At 36.7% G+C, this 18,587-nt stretch overlaps 1 protein-coding gene across 3 annotated transcripts in view; it reads left to right on the forward strand.

Annotated features, from left to right (window-relative positions):
- Positions 1–18,587, forward strand: part of COLEC10 (collectin subfamily member 10) — a 170,071-nt gene that overhangs the window by 112,861 nt on the left and 38,623 nt on the right. The window contains exon 1 of one of the 3 annotated variants that reach the window (XM_027092533.1): positions 18,302–18,449. The exons of the other annotated variants lie outside the window; for them this stretch is intronic. Within the exon in view, the coding sequence (XP_026948334.1) occupies positions 18,302–18,449 (148 nt within the window). Of the gene's footprint in view, positions 1–18,301; positions 18,450–18,587 lie in introns of those variants that run through there. 3 annotated transcript variants of the gene reach the window in all.

Below are 18,587 nucleotides of genomic sequence, written 5' to 3' on the forward strand. Positions count from 1 at the left end.
TGGCTTTGCAAGATGTCTTCAATGAGAATTTTCGTTCTGCTTTTATTTTTGTTTGTTTTTAACAAACAACGTGAAAGTACATGAAAGAGTAGTCAGGCTATGCTGTGACTGTAAAAACTCAGCTGGGAGTTGAAACCCAAATTCATGTCTCAGCAAAGTGTGACTTGAGGCTGGTTGCTCTAATCTCTGGATCTTATGTTCTATAAGATAAAAGGATTGAATGAGACTATCTCTGTTTCTTTCCAGCTCCAGTTTTAGACTCCCATGGATTTGTTAATTAACTTCCATGATTTTATCCTTTCCCAGGAAAATGTATTACCCTTACCCACACCCTCACCTCCACCATCACCAATTTGTCCCAAGCTCTCAATGAGATGTCCTCAGAAATTTCCGAAAGCGGGATAAATGGGAACCACAAAGAACTTCTCCTCCTGGAATTTGCCTTAGACTTTAATACAACTTAACACAACCTAACAACATAAGGTTGAAACAGTGAGAGCCCATCTCTCCATCCCAGGGTCCTGACTGGGACAGATGTCACTTGCATGTCTCATGTTTTTATTTTATTAGCTCAGTGGCAAACTAAGGCTCTGCCTGTACGTGTGGAATGGATAAAATATGCCATGGCCAATCGGCTCAACTCTGCTTTTACCCCCAATTGGTTCAGACCACAGCCCAGCAACTCATGATGACGATAGACAAAACTGAAACGATGAGATTAGATATGCTATAACCTCATTTGATGGCATGCATAGACCTAGCCTCATTTTTTCCAGACTCCATTGCTGAGTTTTAATGAGAAGTCCAAAAGGTCAATTACTTTTTGACTGACTGTATGAAGAGAAAATTGATAGCTGGGGAAAGTTGATTGTATTATTCACTCTGCACACACAGCAAATTGGTTTTCTATTTGTGGAGAATGTTTTTAATTAGTGCTTGAATTGTGCATTAAAATTGGGCAACTATAAATAGTTAACAGCTGTGATATTTTATACCTTAAAATTCAAAACTTTTTTCCCCCCTCATTTGATGAATTCTAACCCATAGCTCTCTGTTTGCATGTTTGCTATTTTGGTTCTGTGTAATTCTAGAAATAACTAGTTTCAGACAGTTATGGTTTAGTGAACGCAGGGAATTGCTTTTGCTAAAATTATTGTTGCTTGTTTCTAAAACTCCTACAGAATAAATCTACGGTCTTCAGAAAAGCAGAAGTTATTTCCAATGACACACACTATTTGCTGAAAATTTACGGTAGATTGACTCATGCATCTTTGCATTGTACTTAAATTAAAATACTATAGCTTTGGTTGAAGGGTAGATGTGTCAGTGGCCTCCCTGCGGCTTGACGGTTTGTTTTGATAGGACAGAGAAAGTTTACCTAATTATAGGAGGCTCATTATTGGTTCTGAAGGAGGAAAAAAGTCATCTCAACATTGATTTCTTCTGGAAATGAATCATGCAGTTGTATAACTTTTAGCACCACTGTCTGTCTCCATCTATGATCTTTTTTTTTCTTTTAGTTAATGTGAAGTTTGTCATTTCAAATAATGTCTGATGTCTGGCCCCAGGCTATTCGTAGATTTATCCTAGCCAACATGTGTCACTCATCTTTGTTTAGAATCTGCAGCCTTCATCCTAGCAACCTCTTTTTATTTTATCCTTGCTTTTGCTTCCTTGGTGGCTCTGTACAGATTATAATGGGCTCTCTCAGAGAAAGTATGATTAAGGGTGGGTGTCGTAAGTCCATAGATGTATAGTAAATTGGAATTCTTGACATGCATTTATCATTCAGGTAAATATTGGCTGCATCTTATTTCAACAGTTGCTTGGCCCACATTTTATAGTGGCCGACCCATCCTTTTAATGGTGTCACTTAAAGAAACAATAGACAGTTCAAACTATTCACTCAACACATCCAATCTCTAAACTGAAGCTGGAGATGTCAGAATTCTCCGAATATGAAAAAAAGATGCCTTGATGTTCAAACAATTGTCATTTTAAAGTTAGACTTTCATGATTTTTATGTGGTATTTGCTTTGTTTACCTGCTTACTAAACACACACATAAAAAATGGATTCCAGCATGTTGTTGCCTCTTTAGGAATCAATTTCTTTTCATTTAACCCTGATCCTGAGCCATTGACTGTCTTCCCATGGCCTTATGGGTGAGTCAATGACTTCACCACACATTGAACCGTAGAATTTTCTACCTCACCTTTAGCTTGTGTATGAAGTAACCAACATGAACTTGCATGTCAAGAATTCAGCTAAGAACATGATGAGGTCTTGGGAAGAGCATTCCCTTAGGAAACTCCTAAATGCTGATTTAGCTCTCCTAAGTAATCTGGCTCTCGTACTTTGGACTCTATTCCAAAATGTTTTTTTTTTTTTTTTTTTTGGAATATATACCAACATGTATAAATGGGTGCTTTCTCAAAAGAGACAGTACGTCATTATCACAAAGGAGCAGCCACTTTCAAATAAAAGAGTATATGGATTAGCGTACAAGGTAAACATTCTGGGTACATCCGAGCCTTGGTGAAACTGGTTTACCACTTTGGCTCTGTTGCCACATGGGTAGTGGATCAGGCAGCCAGAAAAGCATGGACTCATTTCAGCTGTGGAAGTTCAGGGCGTGACTCCAAGCCAGAAGCGTGGCCATGGCCAGCTGTCTCAAGCCTCTGTGTGTACTCAGTAACCAAGAGTATGTTACAGCACATGCTGTGTCAGATCCAGCCATTAGCCTTCCAGATCAAGTTAGGGGAGTCTTTCTCGCATGTGGTGCCCTAGCAAGAAAGCTTCAGTTGAATTCTAGGGGTCAGCAAGCAGAAAGGTAGAGAGACTAAAGCTCAACATACAATTTGGACTTTCACTTGCCAGCTCTTAATAGTAGCGTATCTGCTTTTGTCTCCTCATAGAACTAACGTATCCATAATATGTAGATGCAGGTTTTTCAACACTCCACACATCAGCTGGAATGGAGAAGTTTCCTCTCTGAAAAATGTGCAATAGAGGATATATTTACTCTTTTAAACATAAACCCCCAAGTGGTGGTGTTTTCTTTCTGTACTAAGCCTCTCCCGTTTTCTACATTTTTTTCTATAGGAATGTGATTACGTAGTATAAAGAAAAACAAAAAGCTAATAGGAGAAAACAAATGACTTTTACAGTAAACAATGTAATACAGAAAACAAATGCCAATTACAGTAAAAATTCAATTAATAAAAACACAGCTCTCAGCAATAATGCAAATAAGTAGAAAGTCTGAATTGCCCTCTTTTATGTAAAAAACAAAAAATGTCAGAAAAACAAGCTTATCTCGTAGATGTTAGGAAAGTATGATTTTCAAGGTAAATTCTAGAGTTTGAACAAATTAAATCTATCTCCTTACATAAACCCATCTACTATAGAATGAGTCATCTTTTCACATGGTAGCTCCAAATCCTTGATGCTCAGTCATCAAAGAAAGAGATGATTTTTTTGACGTCCTTATTTACTAAGCCACAAGAATAGCATAATAGAATTTTTAAAGTTCGGTTTCTTTTTTTTTTTAATTGGCTTTTTAACAAAGAGGAATTCTCAAGTTCAAAGACTAAGTTGTATTCATTGTACTGCCTCCAGTGCTTAGGCAAGTACATGGCACAGAGTTGGTACTCATAAATTCTTGATGAATCAAAGGAATTTTAACACCAATTGTAGGAGCTGTATAATTGCCCTGAAGAAGAAACAAAAAGTCGTCTCAGCATTGATTGCATCTGGAAAAGAACCACGCTATAACTTCTATCACTACTGTGTCTCCATCAATGATCCGAGAATTCAATTATCTAAAAATTCAGTTTCCCCCATTTTTCAGGAATACATTGTCGGTATGGTTGAATTAGCTTTTGCTAGGAGAGACAGACTGGCTTTCGGGCTGAAGTTGCGACCCTGAAGCTGATTGCCTGTACCCATGGTCCAGATGGTCATTACTAGCCGTGAAACCTTGGGCAAGCCACTTCACTTCTAAATACCTGTTTCCTAGTAAGAATAGTGCCTACCTACTCGGCTTTTTGTGAGAATCTAGTTCATATATGTAAACCACTTGTAAAATGAATGTTCCCTACCACTTCATAAGTCTTACTGTTTTATTTTTAATGAGATTCATAAAAGGAAAGCATTGTATCTCAAATGTCTTATCACTTAGAATTTCTAAGAATTTCTAGAATAACCAGAGAATAACTGATTTGCTTTTTAATATATTCCTGGCTGTCAAAAAAAAATAAGTAAGAAAGTTCATTTGGCCTCTAAAGTTTTGGTTTAAATATAAACCCACGATTATCTCTTGAAATCATCTTATGGCAGCCTTAAAGTGATACGATTTATTCAGAAGTTAGTAAGGAGATTTTCTATCCAAGAGAAGCTTATAAATCATTAGCCAGAGGCTGCAAGAAACATTATATACGCATTTAGAGTCTGATTAAATGTCTGGTTGGCTATTTTTTCTTAGGAAAAATTTTTCTATTTTTTGGCTTGGTAATTTATTTTACTTTAATAAAGCCAGTACTTTTTAAGACGATGAAAAATTCAATAAAATGACTATGATTCTAAGACCCATGTGAAAAATATTCTTTTTTTTTTTTGGAGATAAAAATTCCGATAAATCATTTCACATCTAGGTCACTGACACCAAGCAATTCTCTGCCACTATGGAAGCATGTCTGAGTGGTTCTGTCCTGAGATTACTGACTTGTTTATAGAAAGGGAACAACAGGACCAAAGTTATATTCTTGCTGCCTCTGTTGGTCAGGTAGCTGTGATCTTTCCATCGCTCTTACGGTGCTCCTTATTCAGTAAAGCAAATTAATTTTTCACACATCTAAATATTCTAAGAGTCTCACCACCAACAAGAAAGGTTAAAGTATCAATAAATACTTGGATTAAGGGTGAAATAGAGAAAAGTGAAAGCTATTTGCTTTTTAAAAATGAATAAATCCTTACTTCAATCCTTTTCCCAAAGCTAAGTGCTTAAGAGAAACATACGTGTCTTTCAGAGCTATGGGCTGAAACCAGTTTCCAAGTTGGAGGGATAAGAGCTGCAAAATTCAAAAAAAATGCTTTCATTTACTTATGGATAATAAGAGTCTGTAACAAAAAACGTAATTAATCAATTATAAAAATTCAAATAGAAATACACTGTAAGAGCACGAATTATAAGTAATGTACCCATTTGTTGCTCTTTCCAGATTACTATTTTAGGTGGCTCTTGGATTACTGAAACGTTTTCCTTTTTAGTGAGAAAAACAGTGAGAAAAGCATCAAGATAGCAAATCAGAAGATCTGAATTCAAATCCCTGTTATTTCCCATCCATCTGGCAGACGGCAAGTCTCTTGACCTTCCTGAGCCTTAGTTAATATACCGATAAAATCAGAATTTTATGAGGAAGATAGAGATCATGAACCTAATGAAAATGTTATCAGTGTTTTAAAACAGCAACAAAAGTATCTGACTCAGGAAGTCTGGGCCTTGATCACAAACAAGAGTGCCTGGCACAGAGATGGAGTGAAACGTTTGTTCATTTGAACGTTCATCAATGCATGAATAAACCGATGAATGTATAGTAGATAAAAGACTGTGACATTTATTTCCCAGCCTGAGCAGAAAAAATAATAATAATAATAGAAGCAGGAATATCACCCTCATTTGAGATAGTGATTATACTATTTAAGTTGTCAGTTTCTCTAATGCATAAGATGCACATTGCTCAATATATGGCAAGCTACAAAGGTAGAGATTCTGAATCCAGGGGCAGAGAGTGGAGATGCTCAGGCTCAGCCTAAGTATAGCTTTTGGAGCTTGAATCCTACCTCTGCACCTCAACCGCTGTGTGATATTAAGCAAGTCACTTAAATACTCTGTGCCTCAGTTTTGTCACACGTCAAATAGGAAAGATAACAGTTTTATTACAGTGTATTAAGCATCAAAAGAGATAGCTGAAGTATAGCACTTGGTACTCGCCAAAATAAACACATTTCTGGGGTAACTTCATCAAGGAGAGCTGATAGGAAATACACCAAGATGGCAACATTGCTGTAATTATTTCCACCTACAACATTATCAAAATTATCGAAGTTTCTCATTCTTAGGCAAAGTTATTTGGCTTGGTTTTAGGGGACCAACATGGTCCCAGCAACATTCCACAGTTTCAGCTAGAACTTGCAAAATACATGCATTTTTAAATAGGAGGTCAGATGCTAGACAAATTATGGAAATAGTAGCAACACCAAGTCTGTGCATATACTGATCTCTTGTAAAGATCATGTTAATGTCACTTAGGTATAACTCTGAGAGCTACTTACTAGTCTTCTCTGCCAGGTAAGTATTTTAAGTTAAAAAAACAAGTCTTTCCATTATCCAAGGCATTGTCTCATTTAATTTCTAAAGCTCCAAGGCTATCACTACTGACCTTAATTTCTAAGATCTGAACTTTAGTTCTGGTTGTGACACTTATTAGTTAGACAAATTTATTATGTCACTTAAAGTCTCTGAGTTTCTGTTTCCTCACGGAGTTAATGAGATTCTCAGATTAATATAATATCTGTGGAACAAATTACAAATAGCAAACCAAGCCAGTGCTGTCTCCCAAGGTCAGTTGATGATGTTGTTTTCGTGCCCATTCCATTTTCAGAGGAGAGAAAACTAAGTATTTTTACATTTTAATTTAATTGAAAGAAATGTTGCCGGTGACGGTATGTTATCTTAAAGAAAAAAGGGTGTTTTATCTTAGAGGTTATTGGGCAAATTTAGTGGAAGGCACACAGTGAGAAAGCAAAATTATCTGCAAAACGCCACAAAAAAAGATTTTGGAGCAATTTTGGCAACCCAAGAAGGAGGAAGAGTGAGGTTACATGAAACCAAGAAGAGAGGATTGGAGGTAAAGTCCTAGAGAAAAATGTTGAGAAGGAAAGGCCTGAGAGAAGATGGCAAAGGGGAAATTCCTAGCATATTATTGGCTAGGGAATTTTGAAGAAGAGGAATGCCGAATACTCAATTTGAAGTTGTTTGATCTGCTCTTGAAATAATCATCCTCTGTTTATCCTCAGCACTTCGGTAGAAAGGTACCGCGTATAACTGTCTTGCACCGGCGATGCTTCAGGGTCAGGGAATAAAGTTCCCTTGTGTGATGGATTGCACACACTTGAACTTACAAAATGGGATTTAGTCTTTCCTTCAGTCTTAATTTAGTTGATCAACTTGAAATAATTTACCTTAAGGCTGCAACTTGTGAATGTGATTATTCATCAGGGAAATTCTCCCATATCAACAGATTGCCAACAGGTCATGTCACCAATGTTTGTATTCTAAACTACATGTACGAAACATATTCATAGAGGAAGCATGTGACAGACAAGGAGCCACTTAACAGAGACACCATGGACCTGGGGTGGAAGAATAGAACACAAAACCAAAATTGAGTTGAGCTCAATGGTGTGGCCAAGATATCCTAAAACATTGACGCTGTACATATCCCCATGGTGCCCCAGAACACACACAGCATTACTTCTAAATTCTGGCTTCCGTTTTCCGTGATGTATTCTTGCCTCTGAAATTAACATGTTTAAAAAATATTTTTTAGCAACTAAATGCTCATTTTTAAGCAAAATTGTTCCCCCATGTTGTATCCATTGTGACATGTCCTTGTAAGCTTTTGGATCCTTTGAAAGAAAGAGAACTAGGAGTAAAAGACTTCAGTATCTATGCCTGTTATGAAGGAGGAGTTTTGGAGTCGTTTATCAGAACTTAGAAAATATATTTGCTTGACATTAAGTTTAGATCGTCTCAGAAGTATTTCATGAAAAGATGTGCTGAAAATTATATATAAAGTAAGCAGCCAAATTTCATAATATGAAATCTCTGAAATATAAACAGACCATTAAAAAACGAACATATCATTTATTAGGCACATGCTTCCCAGCAGAGCTGAAATAAATATTTATCTCTATAATGCAGGAAATATTTTCCCAGAAATGGGTTATATTCTGTGTTTCATCAGCTCAACAAATGCCTGATGATCTCTTTTAACTTCTCTGTGTTGAATGTCAACCAAATACATCAGGTCAAAAGTCAACCACACACTCTTCAATCTTTATGGAGACCTTGTTGCTAAGGATTCTCAGAAGCAAGGGGTAAAAGAAGTGATCAACAGCAATTACGCTGAAGAGCGTTCATTCCTGACCTCCGTATACAGCGAGGAGAGAGGCAAAGATGCCCTTTAGTAATTCAACCTGTACCTGTTTAGTGCCTATCTCCAGGGAACTCAGGTACCACGAAATTTTGTTTGACCCATTCCATAAGCAGAGCATGGATCTGGTCTCCACACTTGCAAAAATAGAGAACTAAGATGTAGCACAAGTAAATAGTCTTCCCCAAGGCAAAAATCTGTAATGGTATTGAAAGTTGGGCCCAGGCTTCTTAAATGTCGAGTCACCGCTATTGTTTAGCATAGTTTCTATTAAAAATATTCAGTTTAGTCACCTTTTTTTCCTAGAGAGCAAAAAGCAATTTAAAAGAGATCATGTATTTGAGCTGACTACAAAGAATAAAGATGCCTTGTCAAAAAGGAAGAAAAAGTGCATAAAGTATCAATTTCCCTTTCACACTGCCGAAAGCATTAAAGAATCTCTCAGTTATAAAATGTGAACTTTCTTCCTCTATATGGATTCGGCAAGTTACCAAACTCTGTTGACTCTTCCTTTATAATACATTGGCTAACTTTTCATCTCACTTTCTATTCTTTCAAGATCTCATCCACTCTGATGGCTTTAATTACAACCTATATGTGGATGACTCTCTAATCTGTACCTCTGGCTGAGATTTTGTTGGGGCCATCAGATACCTCCCCTTGAATATTCCAGAAGGATGTTGAACTCAACATACCCAAAATTTAATTTATCATCTTTTCTCTGAAATTTGCATTTCTTTTCTCAGTAAATGGCATCACATCCAATTGTTCAAGCCAGGAACCTGGGAATTTCCCTGACCCCTTCCTCTCCCTGACCCTCCATTTCCAAGCAATCAGTAAGTCTTGTTACTTCCACATTCTTTTTTTAATCCATTTGCTTCACTTGATACTCACTCTTCCTTCCAAAGCCCTGATTTACCTAATTGAACTATTTGATCTTTCAGCCTCCCTTGCTGCTAGCATAATTCTAGCCAATGAGATGTAAATGGATTTCACCCCATAAGTTTTCCAGGATGGTTCTTTGAAAAGATGACTAACTAGCTGTCCCGTTGTCTCGGCCCTTGGTCTGCAATTTTTCCCTTCATCCTGCGTAGAATGTAGGTACAATGTTTGAAGTTATAGCAGCCCTTTTGTGGCTATGAGGAGAAAAGCCACATGTAAAATACGGTGAAGGCAGAAAATAGAAGTCTTGGTGCCTGATGACAACATAGTACTACTGTGTTAGGATTCTCTGCCTTCAGATTTCTTATTATTTGAAAAAACAAACCAATAAACCACAAAATCCATCTCTTATCTCATTGAGCAAGTTACTTGCTGCGTTTCTATTACATGAAGCCAAGAAGGCCTACCTCTGACACACCTCTCATATTCTGATTTTCAGATCCAACAGCAACATTCCCTTTTTTTTTTTTTTTTTTTTGCCACACCCACATTGCTTACGGGATCTTAGTTCCCTGACCAGGGATTGAACCCATGTTCCCTGCAGTGGAAGCGCTGTCTTAACCACTGGACCTTCAGGGAAGTCCCAACATTCCCTTTCTTAAAATCCTTCATGCGCTCCCACTGCCCTTGGTATCTTTTTCAAACTCCTAAGCAGCACCTACAATGTCCTTCAGAGCTACTCCTTACCTTCAGCTGAGCCTTATCTGCCCCATCAAGTTCCAAACGCTAGCCTCAATGAACTACTTTCAGTTCCCCACACATATCATTCTATCTCTCAACCAAGACTTTGCATATGGTACTCCTTCTATGCAGAATGTCTTCCTTTTATAACTTCTCAACTTTATTTGGCTAATTCCAATAGTTTTCCAACACCTGCTTAGGAAACATCCCCTAAAGGAAACCTTTCCTAATCCGCCAAGCCTAAATCAGGTTCCTCTCATCTAGGTCTCCATGACAACTGGATGCCCGGTATTTATCCCTATCAGAATGGGAAAAAGATTTAAAAAGTAATGGCAACTGTTTTTAAACTTCCCTCTCTTCCCCAAAAGACAATAAATTCCCTAAGAAAAAGTCTGTCTTAAGGACTATTGTAACTCCAGATATTGTACCGCAGTATCTGATAAATCATTCATAGTTGTTGAATGAGTAGATGAATGAATGCATTTACATCACACCTATCTACCGTTCAAACTCAAACCCCTCTCATTATGTGCCCATGTAATTATTCATTCTAATTCATCCACTATTATTCAAGAAATTGCTGTGTATAATTAAACACAGAACAAAAATAATGAAAGTCAGGAGCTTGCCTTGAGCCACATTTTAACCAGAAGAAGGTATTGATCCCTGAGTACGTAAATGGGGATACTCGTGCTCTTTAGTGTAATTAAGCTTATACTTAGATGTATTTAAATAATAGAATTTAGTAATTTATATATATTAATATCTTTTCTTTTCTCTGGTTATTTTTTTTTTATTGATTGCTTTGATTGAAAAAGCCTCACATAAAGACACTCTTTAGGTGCACTGAATCAGTACATACTGACCTGGAAACAATCTTAAGATTGATGACTTACTGAATCTATAAAAACTGATTTCCAAAGTGGAGACAAAACCAAATTTTTCTAATTGATGATTTCCAGGCTTACAAACACTTCTTGAGAATTAAAACATTCCAAGAGTTTGGAATGTAATGTTGATGTTATTTTTTTTTACAGTTTTATGAAGGTATAAATTATATACCATACAATTAACCAATTGTAAGTGAAGAGTTGGAATTTTTAGTGTATTTATATAGTTGTGCAGCCATCACTATAAAACAAATTTATAACACAGCTATCACTTCGCGGAGTTCCACTGTGCCCATATGAAATCAATTCCTGCTTCCGCCCCCAGCCTCAGGCAACTACTCATCTGCTTTCTATCTTGAGAGTCTTGCCTATCCTAGAAATTTCATATAAAAGGAATAATATAATACTTAGTCATTTTTGTCTGGTTTCCTCTACTTTGAATAATTTGGAGAGAAGCCATCATCTCTATTGTTCCATGTATCAGTAGTTTGTTCCTTATAGTATCGATCCATTGAATGGACACACTGCTTGATGGACAAAATCCATCCACTGCTTGATGGACATTTGTGTTGTTTCCAGTTTTTGACTATTATGAATAATACTGTTATGAAAATTCATGTACAAGAATTTGTGTGGACATATGTTGTAATTTCTCTTGGATAGCTCTCAAAGAGCTGAATTGATGGCTTATATTTCAAGTTTATATTTAACCTTTAAAGAAGCTGCCAAACTGTTTTCCAAAGTGACTGTTTACATCCTTACCAATAAAGAATGAGGGAGCCAGTGTATCACATCCTAGCCAACACTTAGTACTGTCACTTTTAAAAAAACTATTATGGCTAGTCTAATCTGTGTATAATGGTATCTCATTGGAATTTAATGAGTAATGGCATTGGGCTTCTTTCCATACATATATTAGCTATTTGTTGTCTTTGTAGAAATGTCTGTTCAGTTATTTAGCTCATGTTTTTTTATTTAATCGGTTGCATTTTATTACTCAGTTTTTTACAAGTCCTTTATGGAATATATGATTTGAAAATATTTTCTTCCAATCTGTGACTTGTCTATTTATTCTTAATGAGGTGTATGTGTGCTTAAGCACAAATGTTTTAAATTTGGAAGTAGTATAATTTATCAATTTCTTTTATGGACCGTGGTTTTGGTGTAATATCTAAGAAATTTTTGCCTAACTCAAGGTCACAAAGTTCTTCTTCTATGTTTTCTTCTGTAAGTTTTATAGTTTTGTCTCTTATATTTCAGTTTTTTAATCCATTTTGAGTTAATTTTTGAGTACGGTGTGAGATGTGGTTCTAAGTTCATTTCTTTTCATGTGGCAATTCAATTTTCCATGTGGCATCATTTGTTAAAAAGACTATCATTTTCCCCACTGAATTGCGTTGGTACCTTTGCCAACAATCAGTGTGAGGATTTATTTCCATTTGATTTTTTTAAATGTGTTTTTATAAATATGAGGTTTAAAATGTAAAAATAAAATAATTTTGAGTGTTTGGTTAGCATGTTGCTTTCTAAATATGTGTCATTTTAAAAGCCATTCTATTAATTTCCATTTTTTACAAACTGCATGCAATTAAATTAACTTATAATAGAGAACTTTAATCGAATACGGTGCTTATATGTGAATGGACAAAGATAAAACCAAGTCCAGAGTTGAGTTATATCACCTTGCTAGGAAATCCCTTCAGGAGATGAGGTTGTCATTTTGCTGTTATCCTGTTTTAACTAGTAGAACACTTCAGCCTTGGGATATGCTTGTTTCATATTCTGTTCGTCATTTCCCTCCAGATATCACCTAAGCTGGATGAATAATAATTAAAATGCACAAGAACAGATGTTATTCGGTCTCTGTCAGGCACTGAATAAATGTCTGATGTGTCATTCCTTCCCATTAACTGTGGATGAATATCACAAGAATGGTATCTTAGTTTCCTAGGGCTGCCATAACAAAATACCACAAATTCGGTGGCTTAAAATAACAGAAACTTATTAGCTCACAGTTCTGAAGGCCAGAAGTATGAAATCGAGCTGTTGGCAGGGGAGGGTGATTCCTTGCTTCTTCTAGTTTCTGGTTGCTCCAGGTGTGCCTTAGCTAAAGGCTGCATAACCTCGACCTCAGCCTCTGTCCTCGCATGGCCTTCTCGTTTTGGGTGTCTCTTATAAGGACACTTGTCATTGGATTTAAGGACCACCCAGATAACCCAGATAATTCATCTTGAGATCCTTAGCTTAATTACATCTGCAAAGACCCTTTAGCCGAATAAGATCACATTCACAGGTTCCGGGCATTGGAATATGGACATATCCTTTATGGGGCCACCATTCAACCTATGAAAAAATGGGTAGAAGACTGGGGAAGGAGGCAGAATATCACTTGTTATTCACTTCAGTGGCATGTCATTTTTGGACAAGCACAAATCTCAAACCTGGGATTTCAATGCCTTGGGAAGTGGAAGATGAAAAATTCAGGAAAATGTGGAATCACAGAGACAATTTCATAAACGAGCCACTAATTCTTATCTTTTTAGATTTACTTCTTTTTTTGAGGTTTTTTTTTTAACATCTTTATTGGAGTATAATTGCTTTACAGTGTTGTGTTAGTTTCTGCTGTATAACAAAGTGAATCAGCTATACATATACGTATGTCCCTGTATCTCCTCCCTCTTGCATCTCCCTCCCACCCTCCCTATCCCACCCCTCTAGGTGATCACAAAGCACTGAGCTGATCTCCTTGTGCTTTGCGGCTGCTTCCCACTAGCTATCTATTTTACATTAACCTTTTCTAATTTTATACCAGCTGAAAACTTGATTGGCTTATTGTTTATGTCAGAATTATGTTTTAAAGAGAAAGCATAGTTGACTTGTATTTCAACGTCTGACTTAATTTTCTAGATAACTGAGAGTTAAGTCTTTAAAGTTTCAGTAGAAATCTTTCTAGTGGGCGTTAGATATTTTTCACACACTAAAAAGGATACATTTAACATCATTTGACAACTTCCTTTCATTTACTCAATCTTCTCTTCCCTTTTAAAATTTATGTCATTCATTTATTCCATATTTACTGGGTTAACAAGGAACTTGTACAAAGTTTTTAAACAATAGCAACAGGCTCACAGCTTTCAACATTTCACAGACCAGGTTCCATTAATACTTTCTTTACAACATTTTTTTCTTCATCGACAAATTTCATAGTAGTTAATGCTAGATTCCACTGTCTCATTTACCACACCATTCGATTTTAACTGCACTCTGGCTTAAACACTGTTTAGAACCCTTAAGAAGAAATACAGTATATTCTTAGATGCTGAGAGTAAGTAAGCAGGAGAGATAGGGGTCAATAAAAGTAAGTGATATTATTAGTTTTCATATTATTGTGACTGTTCAATAATGACTTTCCCAGTGGTTATGAGACTCCTTGTCACTCCTTTCCTCTCATCTTGATGAAATCTCTTCACTGAGTGATCTCTTTCATTCATAAGGTGGTATTTATAAATTATTGACTTCTAAATCCCATGGCGTATTCTCAACCTTCATCTTATGCTTCCATGCATTAATTGGAACCAATTATACATTTAGACTTTCTTGTTCTTTGGCTTCCATGACATTTTGCTCCCTCTGTGATCTGTTTGCTAGCCCTTCTTTTGCCTTTTGGCCCCTGAATATAGACTCTCTTGGTATTCATACTCTTGAACTTCTTTTCTCACTCAAAATTCCACTTTTATCTCTAATCTCCATACTTATGACTCTCAGACTGAAATCTCAAATTCTAGATTTCCCCCTAGAATCAAGACCCGCATTCCAAAATGCCTGCCTGTAATCTCCATCCTGTTATTTCCCTGACCCTTAAAGTCACCCAGCCTCATTATTTTCCCTTCAAAATTATTTTTTTCCACAACCAGGGTTTCTTAGTGGCAATAGTGTTTTTCCTGTCACCCAGATTGAAACTGAAAAGTGTTTTTTAAGATCACATTTCTTGGTAAATCCTAGCTAAAAGTAGAGCAGTCCTCTCTAGTCTATGAAAGTCCTCTACTTTGAATATCCACCTATTTAAAAGCTCCCATCTTTATCAGTGAGGGAAGAAGGGAACTATATTTCCAAGCCAGATAAGAAAAAAATTAATCCTGGAGATCATAGTCTCCATGAGAAAGGAAAGCACTATATGATTATAATATATGAGTTATTTTTTTTTTAAATTTCTGTTTAGCTGTTGCTCTCAACATTCAGTGACTTACCAAGCCATATACATTTCTCTTCTTCAAGATCAAAAGGACTGGGAACACAGATTGAGCTCTAAAGATGTTTATCACAGAGTTATAATATTAGAAATTTTAAATTCCCAACACTAGAGCATTGATTGACTAAATCATGTTTTACATATAAAACATGTGATGCATAATCTGCACTAATTTAAATTTTGTTGTAACAGTCTATTCATTAATATAGAAAGATATTATATGCATCATTGAGTTTAAAAAAAATGTTGGAAAGAACGGGTATAGGACATCCAAGGAAAAATACTAAGGACTATTGCTTCAAACTGTTACCAGTGGATTTCTGCTTATAAATGTAAAGAATGTACGTTCATTGTGTGCCAGGCAATGCTTCAAAAAGAAATGAAAGAACTTAAATAGATTTAGAATAGTCTAAATAGCTTCAAGAACACCTATTTTCAAAGAATCATAGAATTCAGAAAGTACATTAAATATCAAGTCCAAACTCCCTTTCTATGCCTTGTGGCAATTGAAGTTGAGTGATTTGCTCTATGTCATACAGTTGGTTATGACAAATGTGGAATTTGAGGCCTGTAACACCATCCTATTAATTCCCACCATTTTCCGATCACTGTTAACATGACAAATGCATCCACTTTTGACATTTTAAGCATGTGTGGAAATGAATGCACCTTCGAAGCTGGAGAACATTCAGCTTTATGGAATCCAAAGAGCATTTTAAAGCAGGAATTTTTAGGCATAATTTGTATTTGAATTTCTTTTGTCCCCTTTTCAATGGGGGACTATTAGTCAGGGTTCTCCAGAGAAACAGAACCAACAGGATATCTCTCTTTCTCTATCACTATCTCTATCTCTATCTATCTGTATATATCTATTTCAGAAAGAGAAAGATTTATTATAAGGAACTGGCTTACATAATTATGGAGGATGAGAAGTCCCACAGTCTGCAAGCTGAAGGCCCAGGAAAGCTAGTGGCATAGCTTCAGTCCAATCCCAAAGACCTTGAGAATCAGGGGAGACAATGGTGTAAATCCCAGTCCCAGTACAAAGGCCTGAGAATGAGGATAGATGATGCTGTAAGTTCCGGTCCAAGTGCAGGAAAAAGCCAGTCCCAGTTCAAGTGCTCAGGCAGAGAGCAAGTTCTTTCTCTCTCTGTCTTTTTGTTGTACTCAGGCCCTCAGAGGATTGGATGAGGCCCATTCACTTTGGGGAGGCCAACCTGCTTCACTCAGTTTACCAGTCCAAATGCTAATCTCATCTGGAAACATCCTCACAGACGTGCCCAGAAATAATGTATAGCCAAGTATCTGGCACCCACGATCCAATCAAGTTGACTAGTAAAATCAACCATCACAGTGACCTTGGCAAAACTGCTTAACTTTTCTGAGCCTCAGGTACTTTGCCTGCAAAATGAGGGAATTACTATCTATTCCACAGGCTATTTTAAGGTTTAAATAAGATAAACAAGTTAAGAGACCTATCCTTGCACATAATGACTGTTCAGTCAATGCCAGTTCCTTTCCCTCCCTTTCCCTGTATTGCTTATGAAAAGATCAGTTTAGTTATACTACAAGCCTGTTGTTATGGGTTGAATTGAGTCTCCCCAGGCAAAAATAATTACATGTTGAATTTCTAACCCCCAGTACCTCATAATGTAACTCTGTTTAGACACAGGGTTATTAAACAGGTAATCAAGTTAAAATGAGATCATTAAGGTGAGTCCTAATCCATTGTAAATGGTATGTCTATAAAAAGGGAAACATTTGGACACAGAGACACACACACAGGGAGAACTCTACTTGCAGATTGCAGTTATGCTTTCACAAGCCGAGGCACTCAGAGGCTATGAGATGGGCCTGGAACAAATCCTTTCCTGGTGTCTTCAGAAGAGGCATGGCCTTGCCAATACCTTGATCTCAGATTTCTAGCCTCCAGAATAGTGAGACAACAAATTTTTGTTGCTTAAGCAACTTAGTTTGTGATACTTTGTTACAGTAGCCATAAGAAACAAATCTACCTGTATTTCTTAGATTGACCATAATTTGAAATGACATCTCTTAGGGATAATTCCTTATTAGTTCTTATCAGAATATGTAAGGTTCTTTTCCAATTTCAAAGAAACTAGGTCCAAAACCCCTTCTGGCCCAACTCTTAGTTAACATGCCTCTCCAAGAACGGAGAAGGTAAGAAATCTCCCTGCTATATGACCTGGTTCTAGTTTTTCAGAATCTTACTAAGTCTAGGCTACTCATACAGGTCATGGGGTTGATGGAACAGATAGGTAAGCTGACAGGTAGATGGATAGATAGATAGATAGATAGGTAGATAGATAGACAGATAACAGATAAATGTAGAAAGAGAGAGAAGGAGATCTCTATTTCTATCTCTGTATATATGGCTATATTTGTAGTTACATCATCTGTATCTATATCTGGTCTGCTTTTTAACAAATGTGATACCACAAGGTTTTTTCTCCCCATTTTATCAAAAACTTGCTGAAAACACCATTTTAATAAAATTGTCATGCCGTACTCTCATGCGTTTGTACTTAACGATGACTTGCCAACCATTAACATATCATTAAGCAACTGATGTCCTTTCGCCTTTTGGTCACATCTTTTAAATAAAGCTTTGCCCACATTTCAGAATATTTTTTTCAGACAGTGTACCAGAAGGCCAATTACTAGGGCAAAGGCCATAAACATTTTTAATATTCTTGATAGTTTTTGCGAAATTGCTTTGCAGTGAAGTGGTGTTCCTTCCTTTGGGGTTCAATCCCAAGACAATTCTTTGTAGCAAGAGAAGAAAGAAATAAGGTCATGAAGATCAGTTGGGAGTACTAGTGTTCAACTGCTACCAGCAGCCAGTAATGAATATTTCCTTGTGAAAAAGCTCAATGCCATGCATAACGATTACATAATATGTAGGTAATTCAAGAAATCTCTGGCTCCATCTTTCTGGAACCCCAACATTTAAGTGCAATTTGGGTATTAAATTATCCATTCATGCACTGAGTTGAAGGTATCTCTGTCCCCTCTATTCTCTGAGATGTTTCTGCTGACCCGCACACTTGAGTGTTTAGTTCAGAGATAACTTTCAATAAACTGTTGTCACTTGAAAATAAACAGTCTGGACAATGTATGGTTCATTTGGAACACTGAGAAAATAAACAACCTAGGATATGCTTCCTTCCTGTTTTTACAGCCCTTTTTGGAATGTGTGTTCCAGATATTTCTCCTTCTTCCCCAAAGAAGAAGGTTTTATTTAAAATAAAGCTGTTTATTTGGCACTTCTGGGCGGCCCTTTTTTGAAGAGCCACAGCAATGGGTGGCTTCGGAGCCCATCTTCGAAGGAATCAGTTCATCCTTCTGTTGCTCTTTCTTTTGCAAATTCAGAGTCTGGGTCTGGACATTGATAGTCGTCCTACGACTGAAGTCTGTGCCACACACATAGTTTCACCAGGACCCAAAGGTGAGGAAAGAAAGATGAAACGCTCTTATCTAGTAAGTAAGCTCTCTTACTTCATCTCTCAACCCCACTCTAGCCCCCAATGACTTTCTCTACTCCCTTCCTTAGAGTTCTCTCACTTTCCTTCTATTTTAGAAAAAT

Source organism: Aethalodelphis obliquidens, unplaced genomic scaffold (assembly GCF_003676395.1).
Source record: "Aethalodelphis obliquidens isolate GAN/ISIS:26980383/991018 unplaced genomic scaffold, ASM367639v1 scaffold79, whole genome shotgun sequence".
NCBI lineage: Eukaryota > Metazoa > Chordata > Mammalia > Artiodactyla > Delphinidae > Aethalodelphis > Aethalodelphis obliquidens.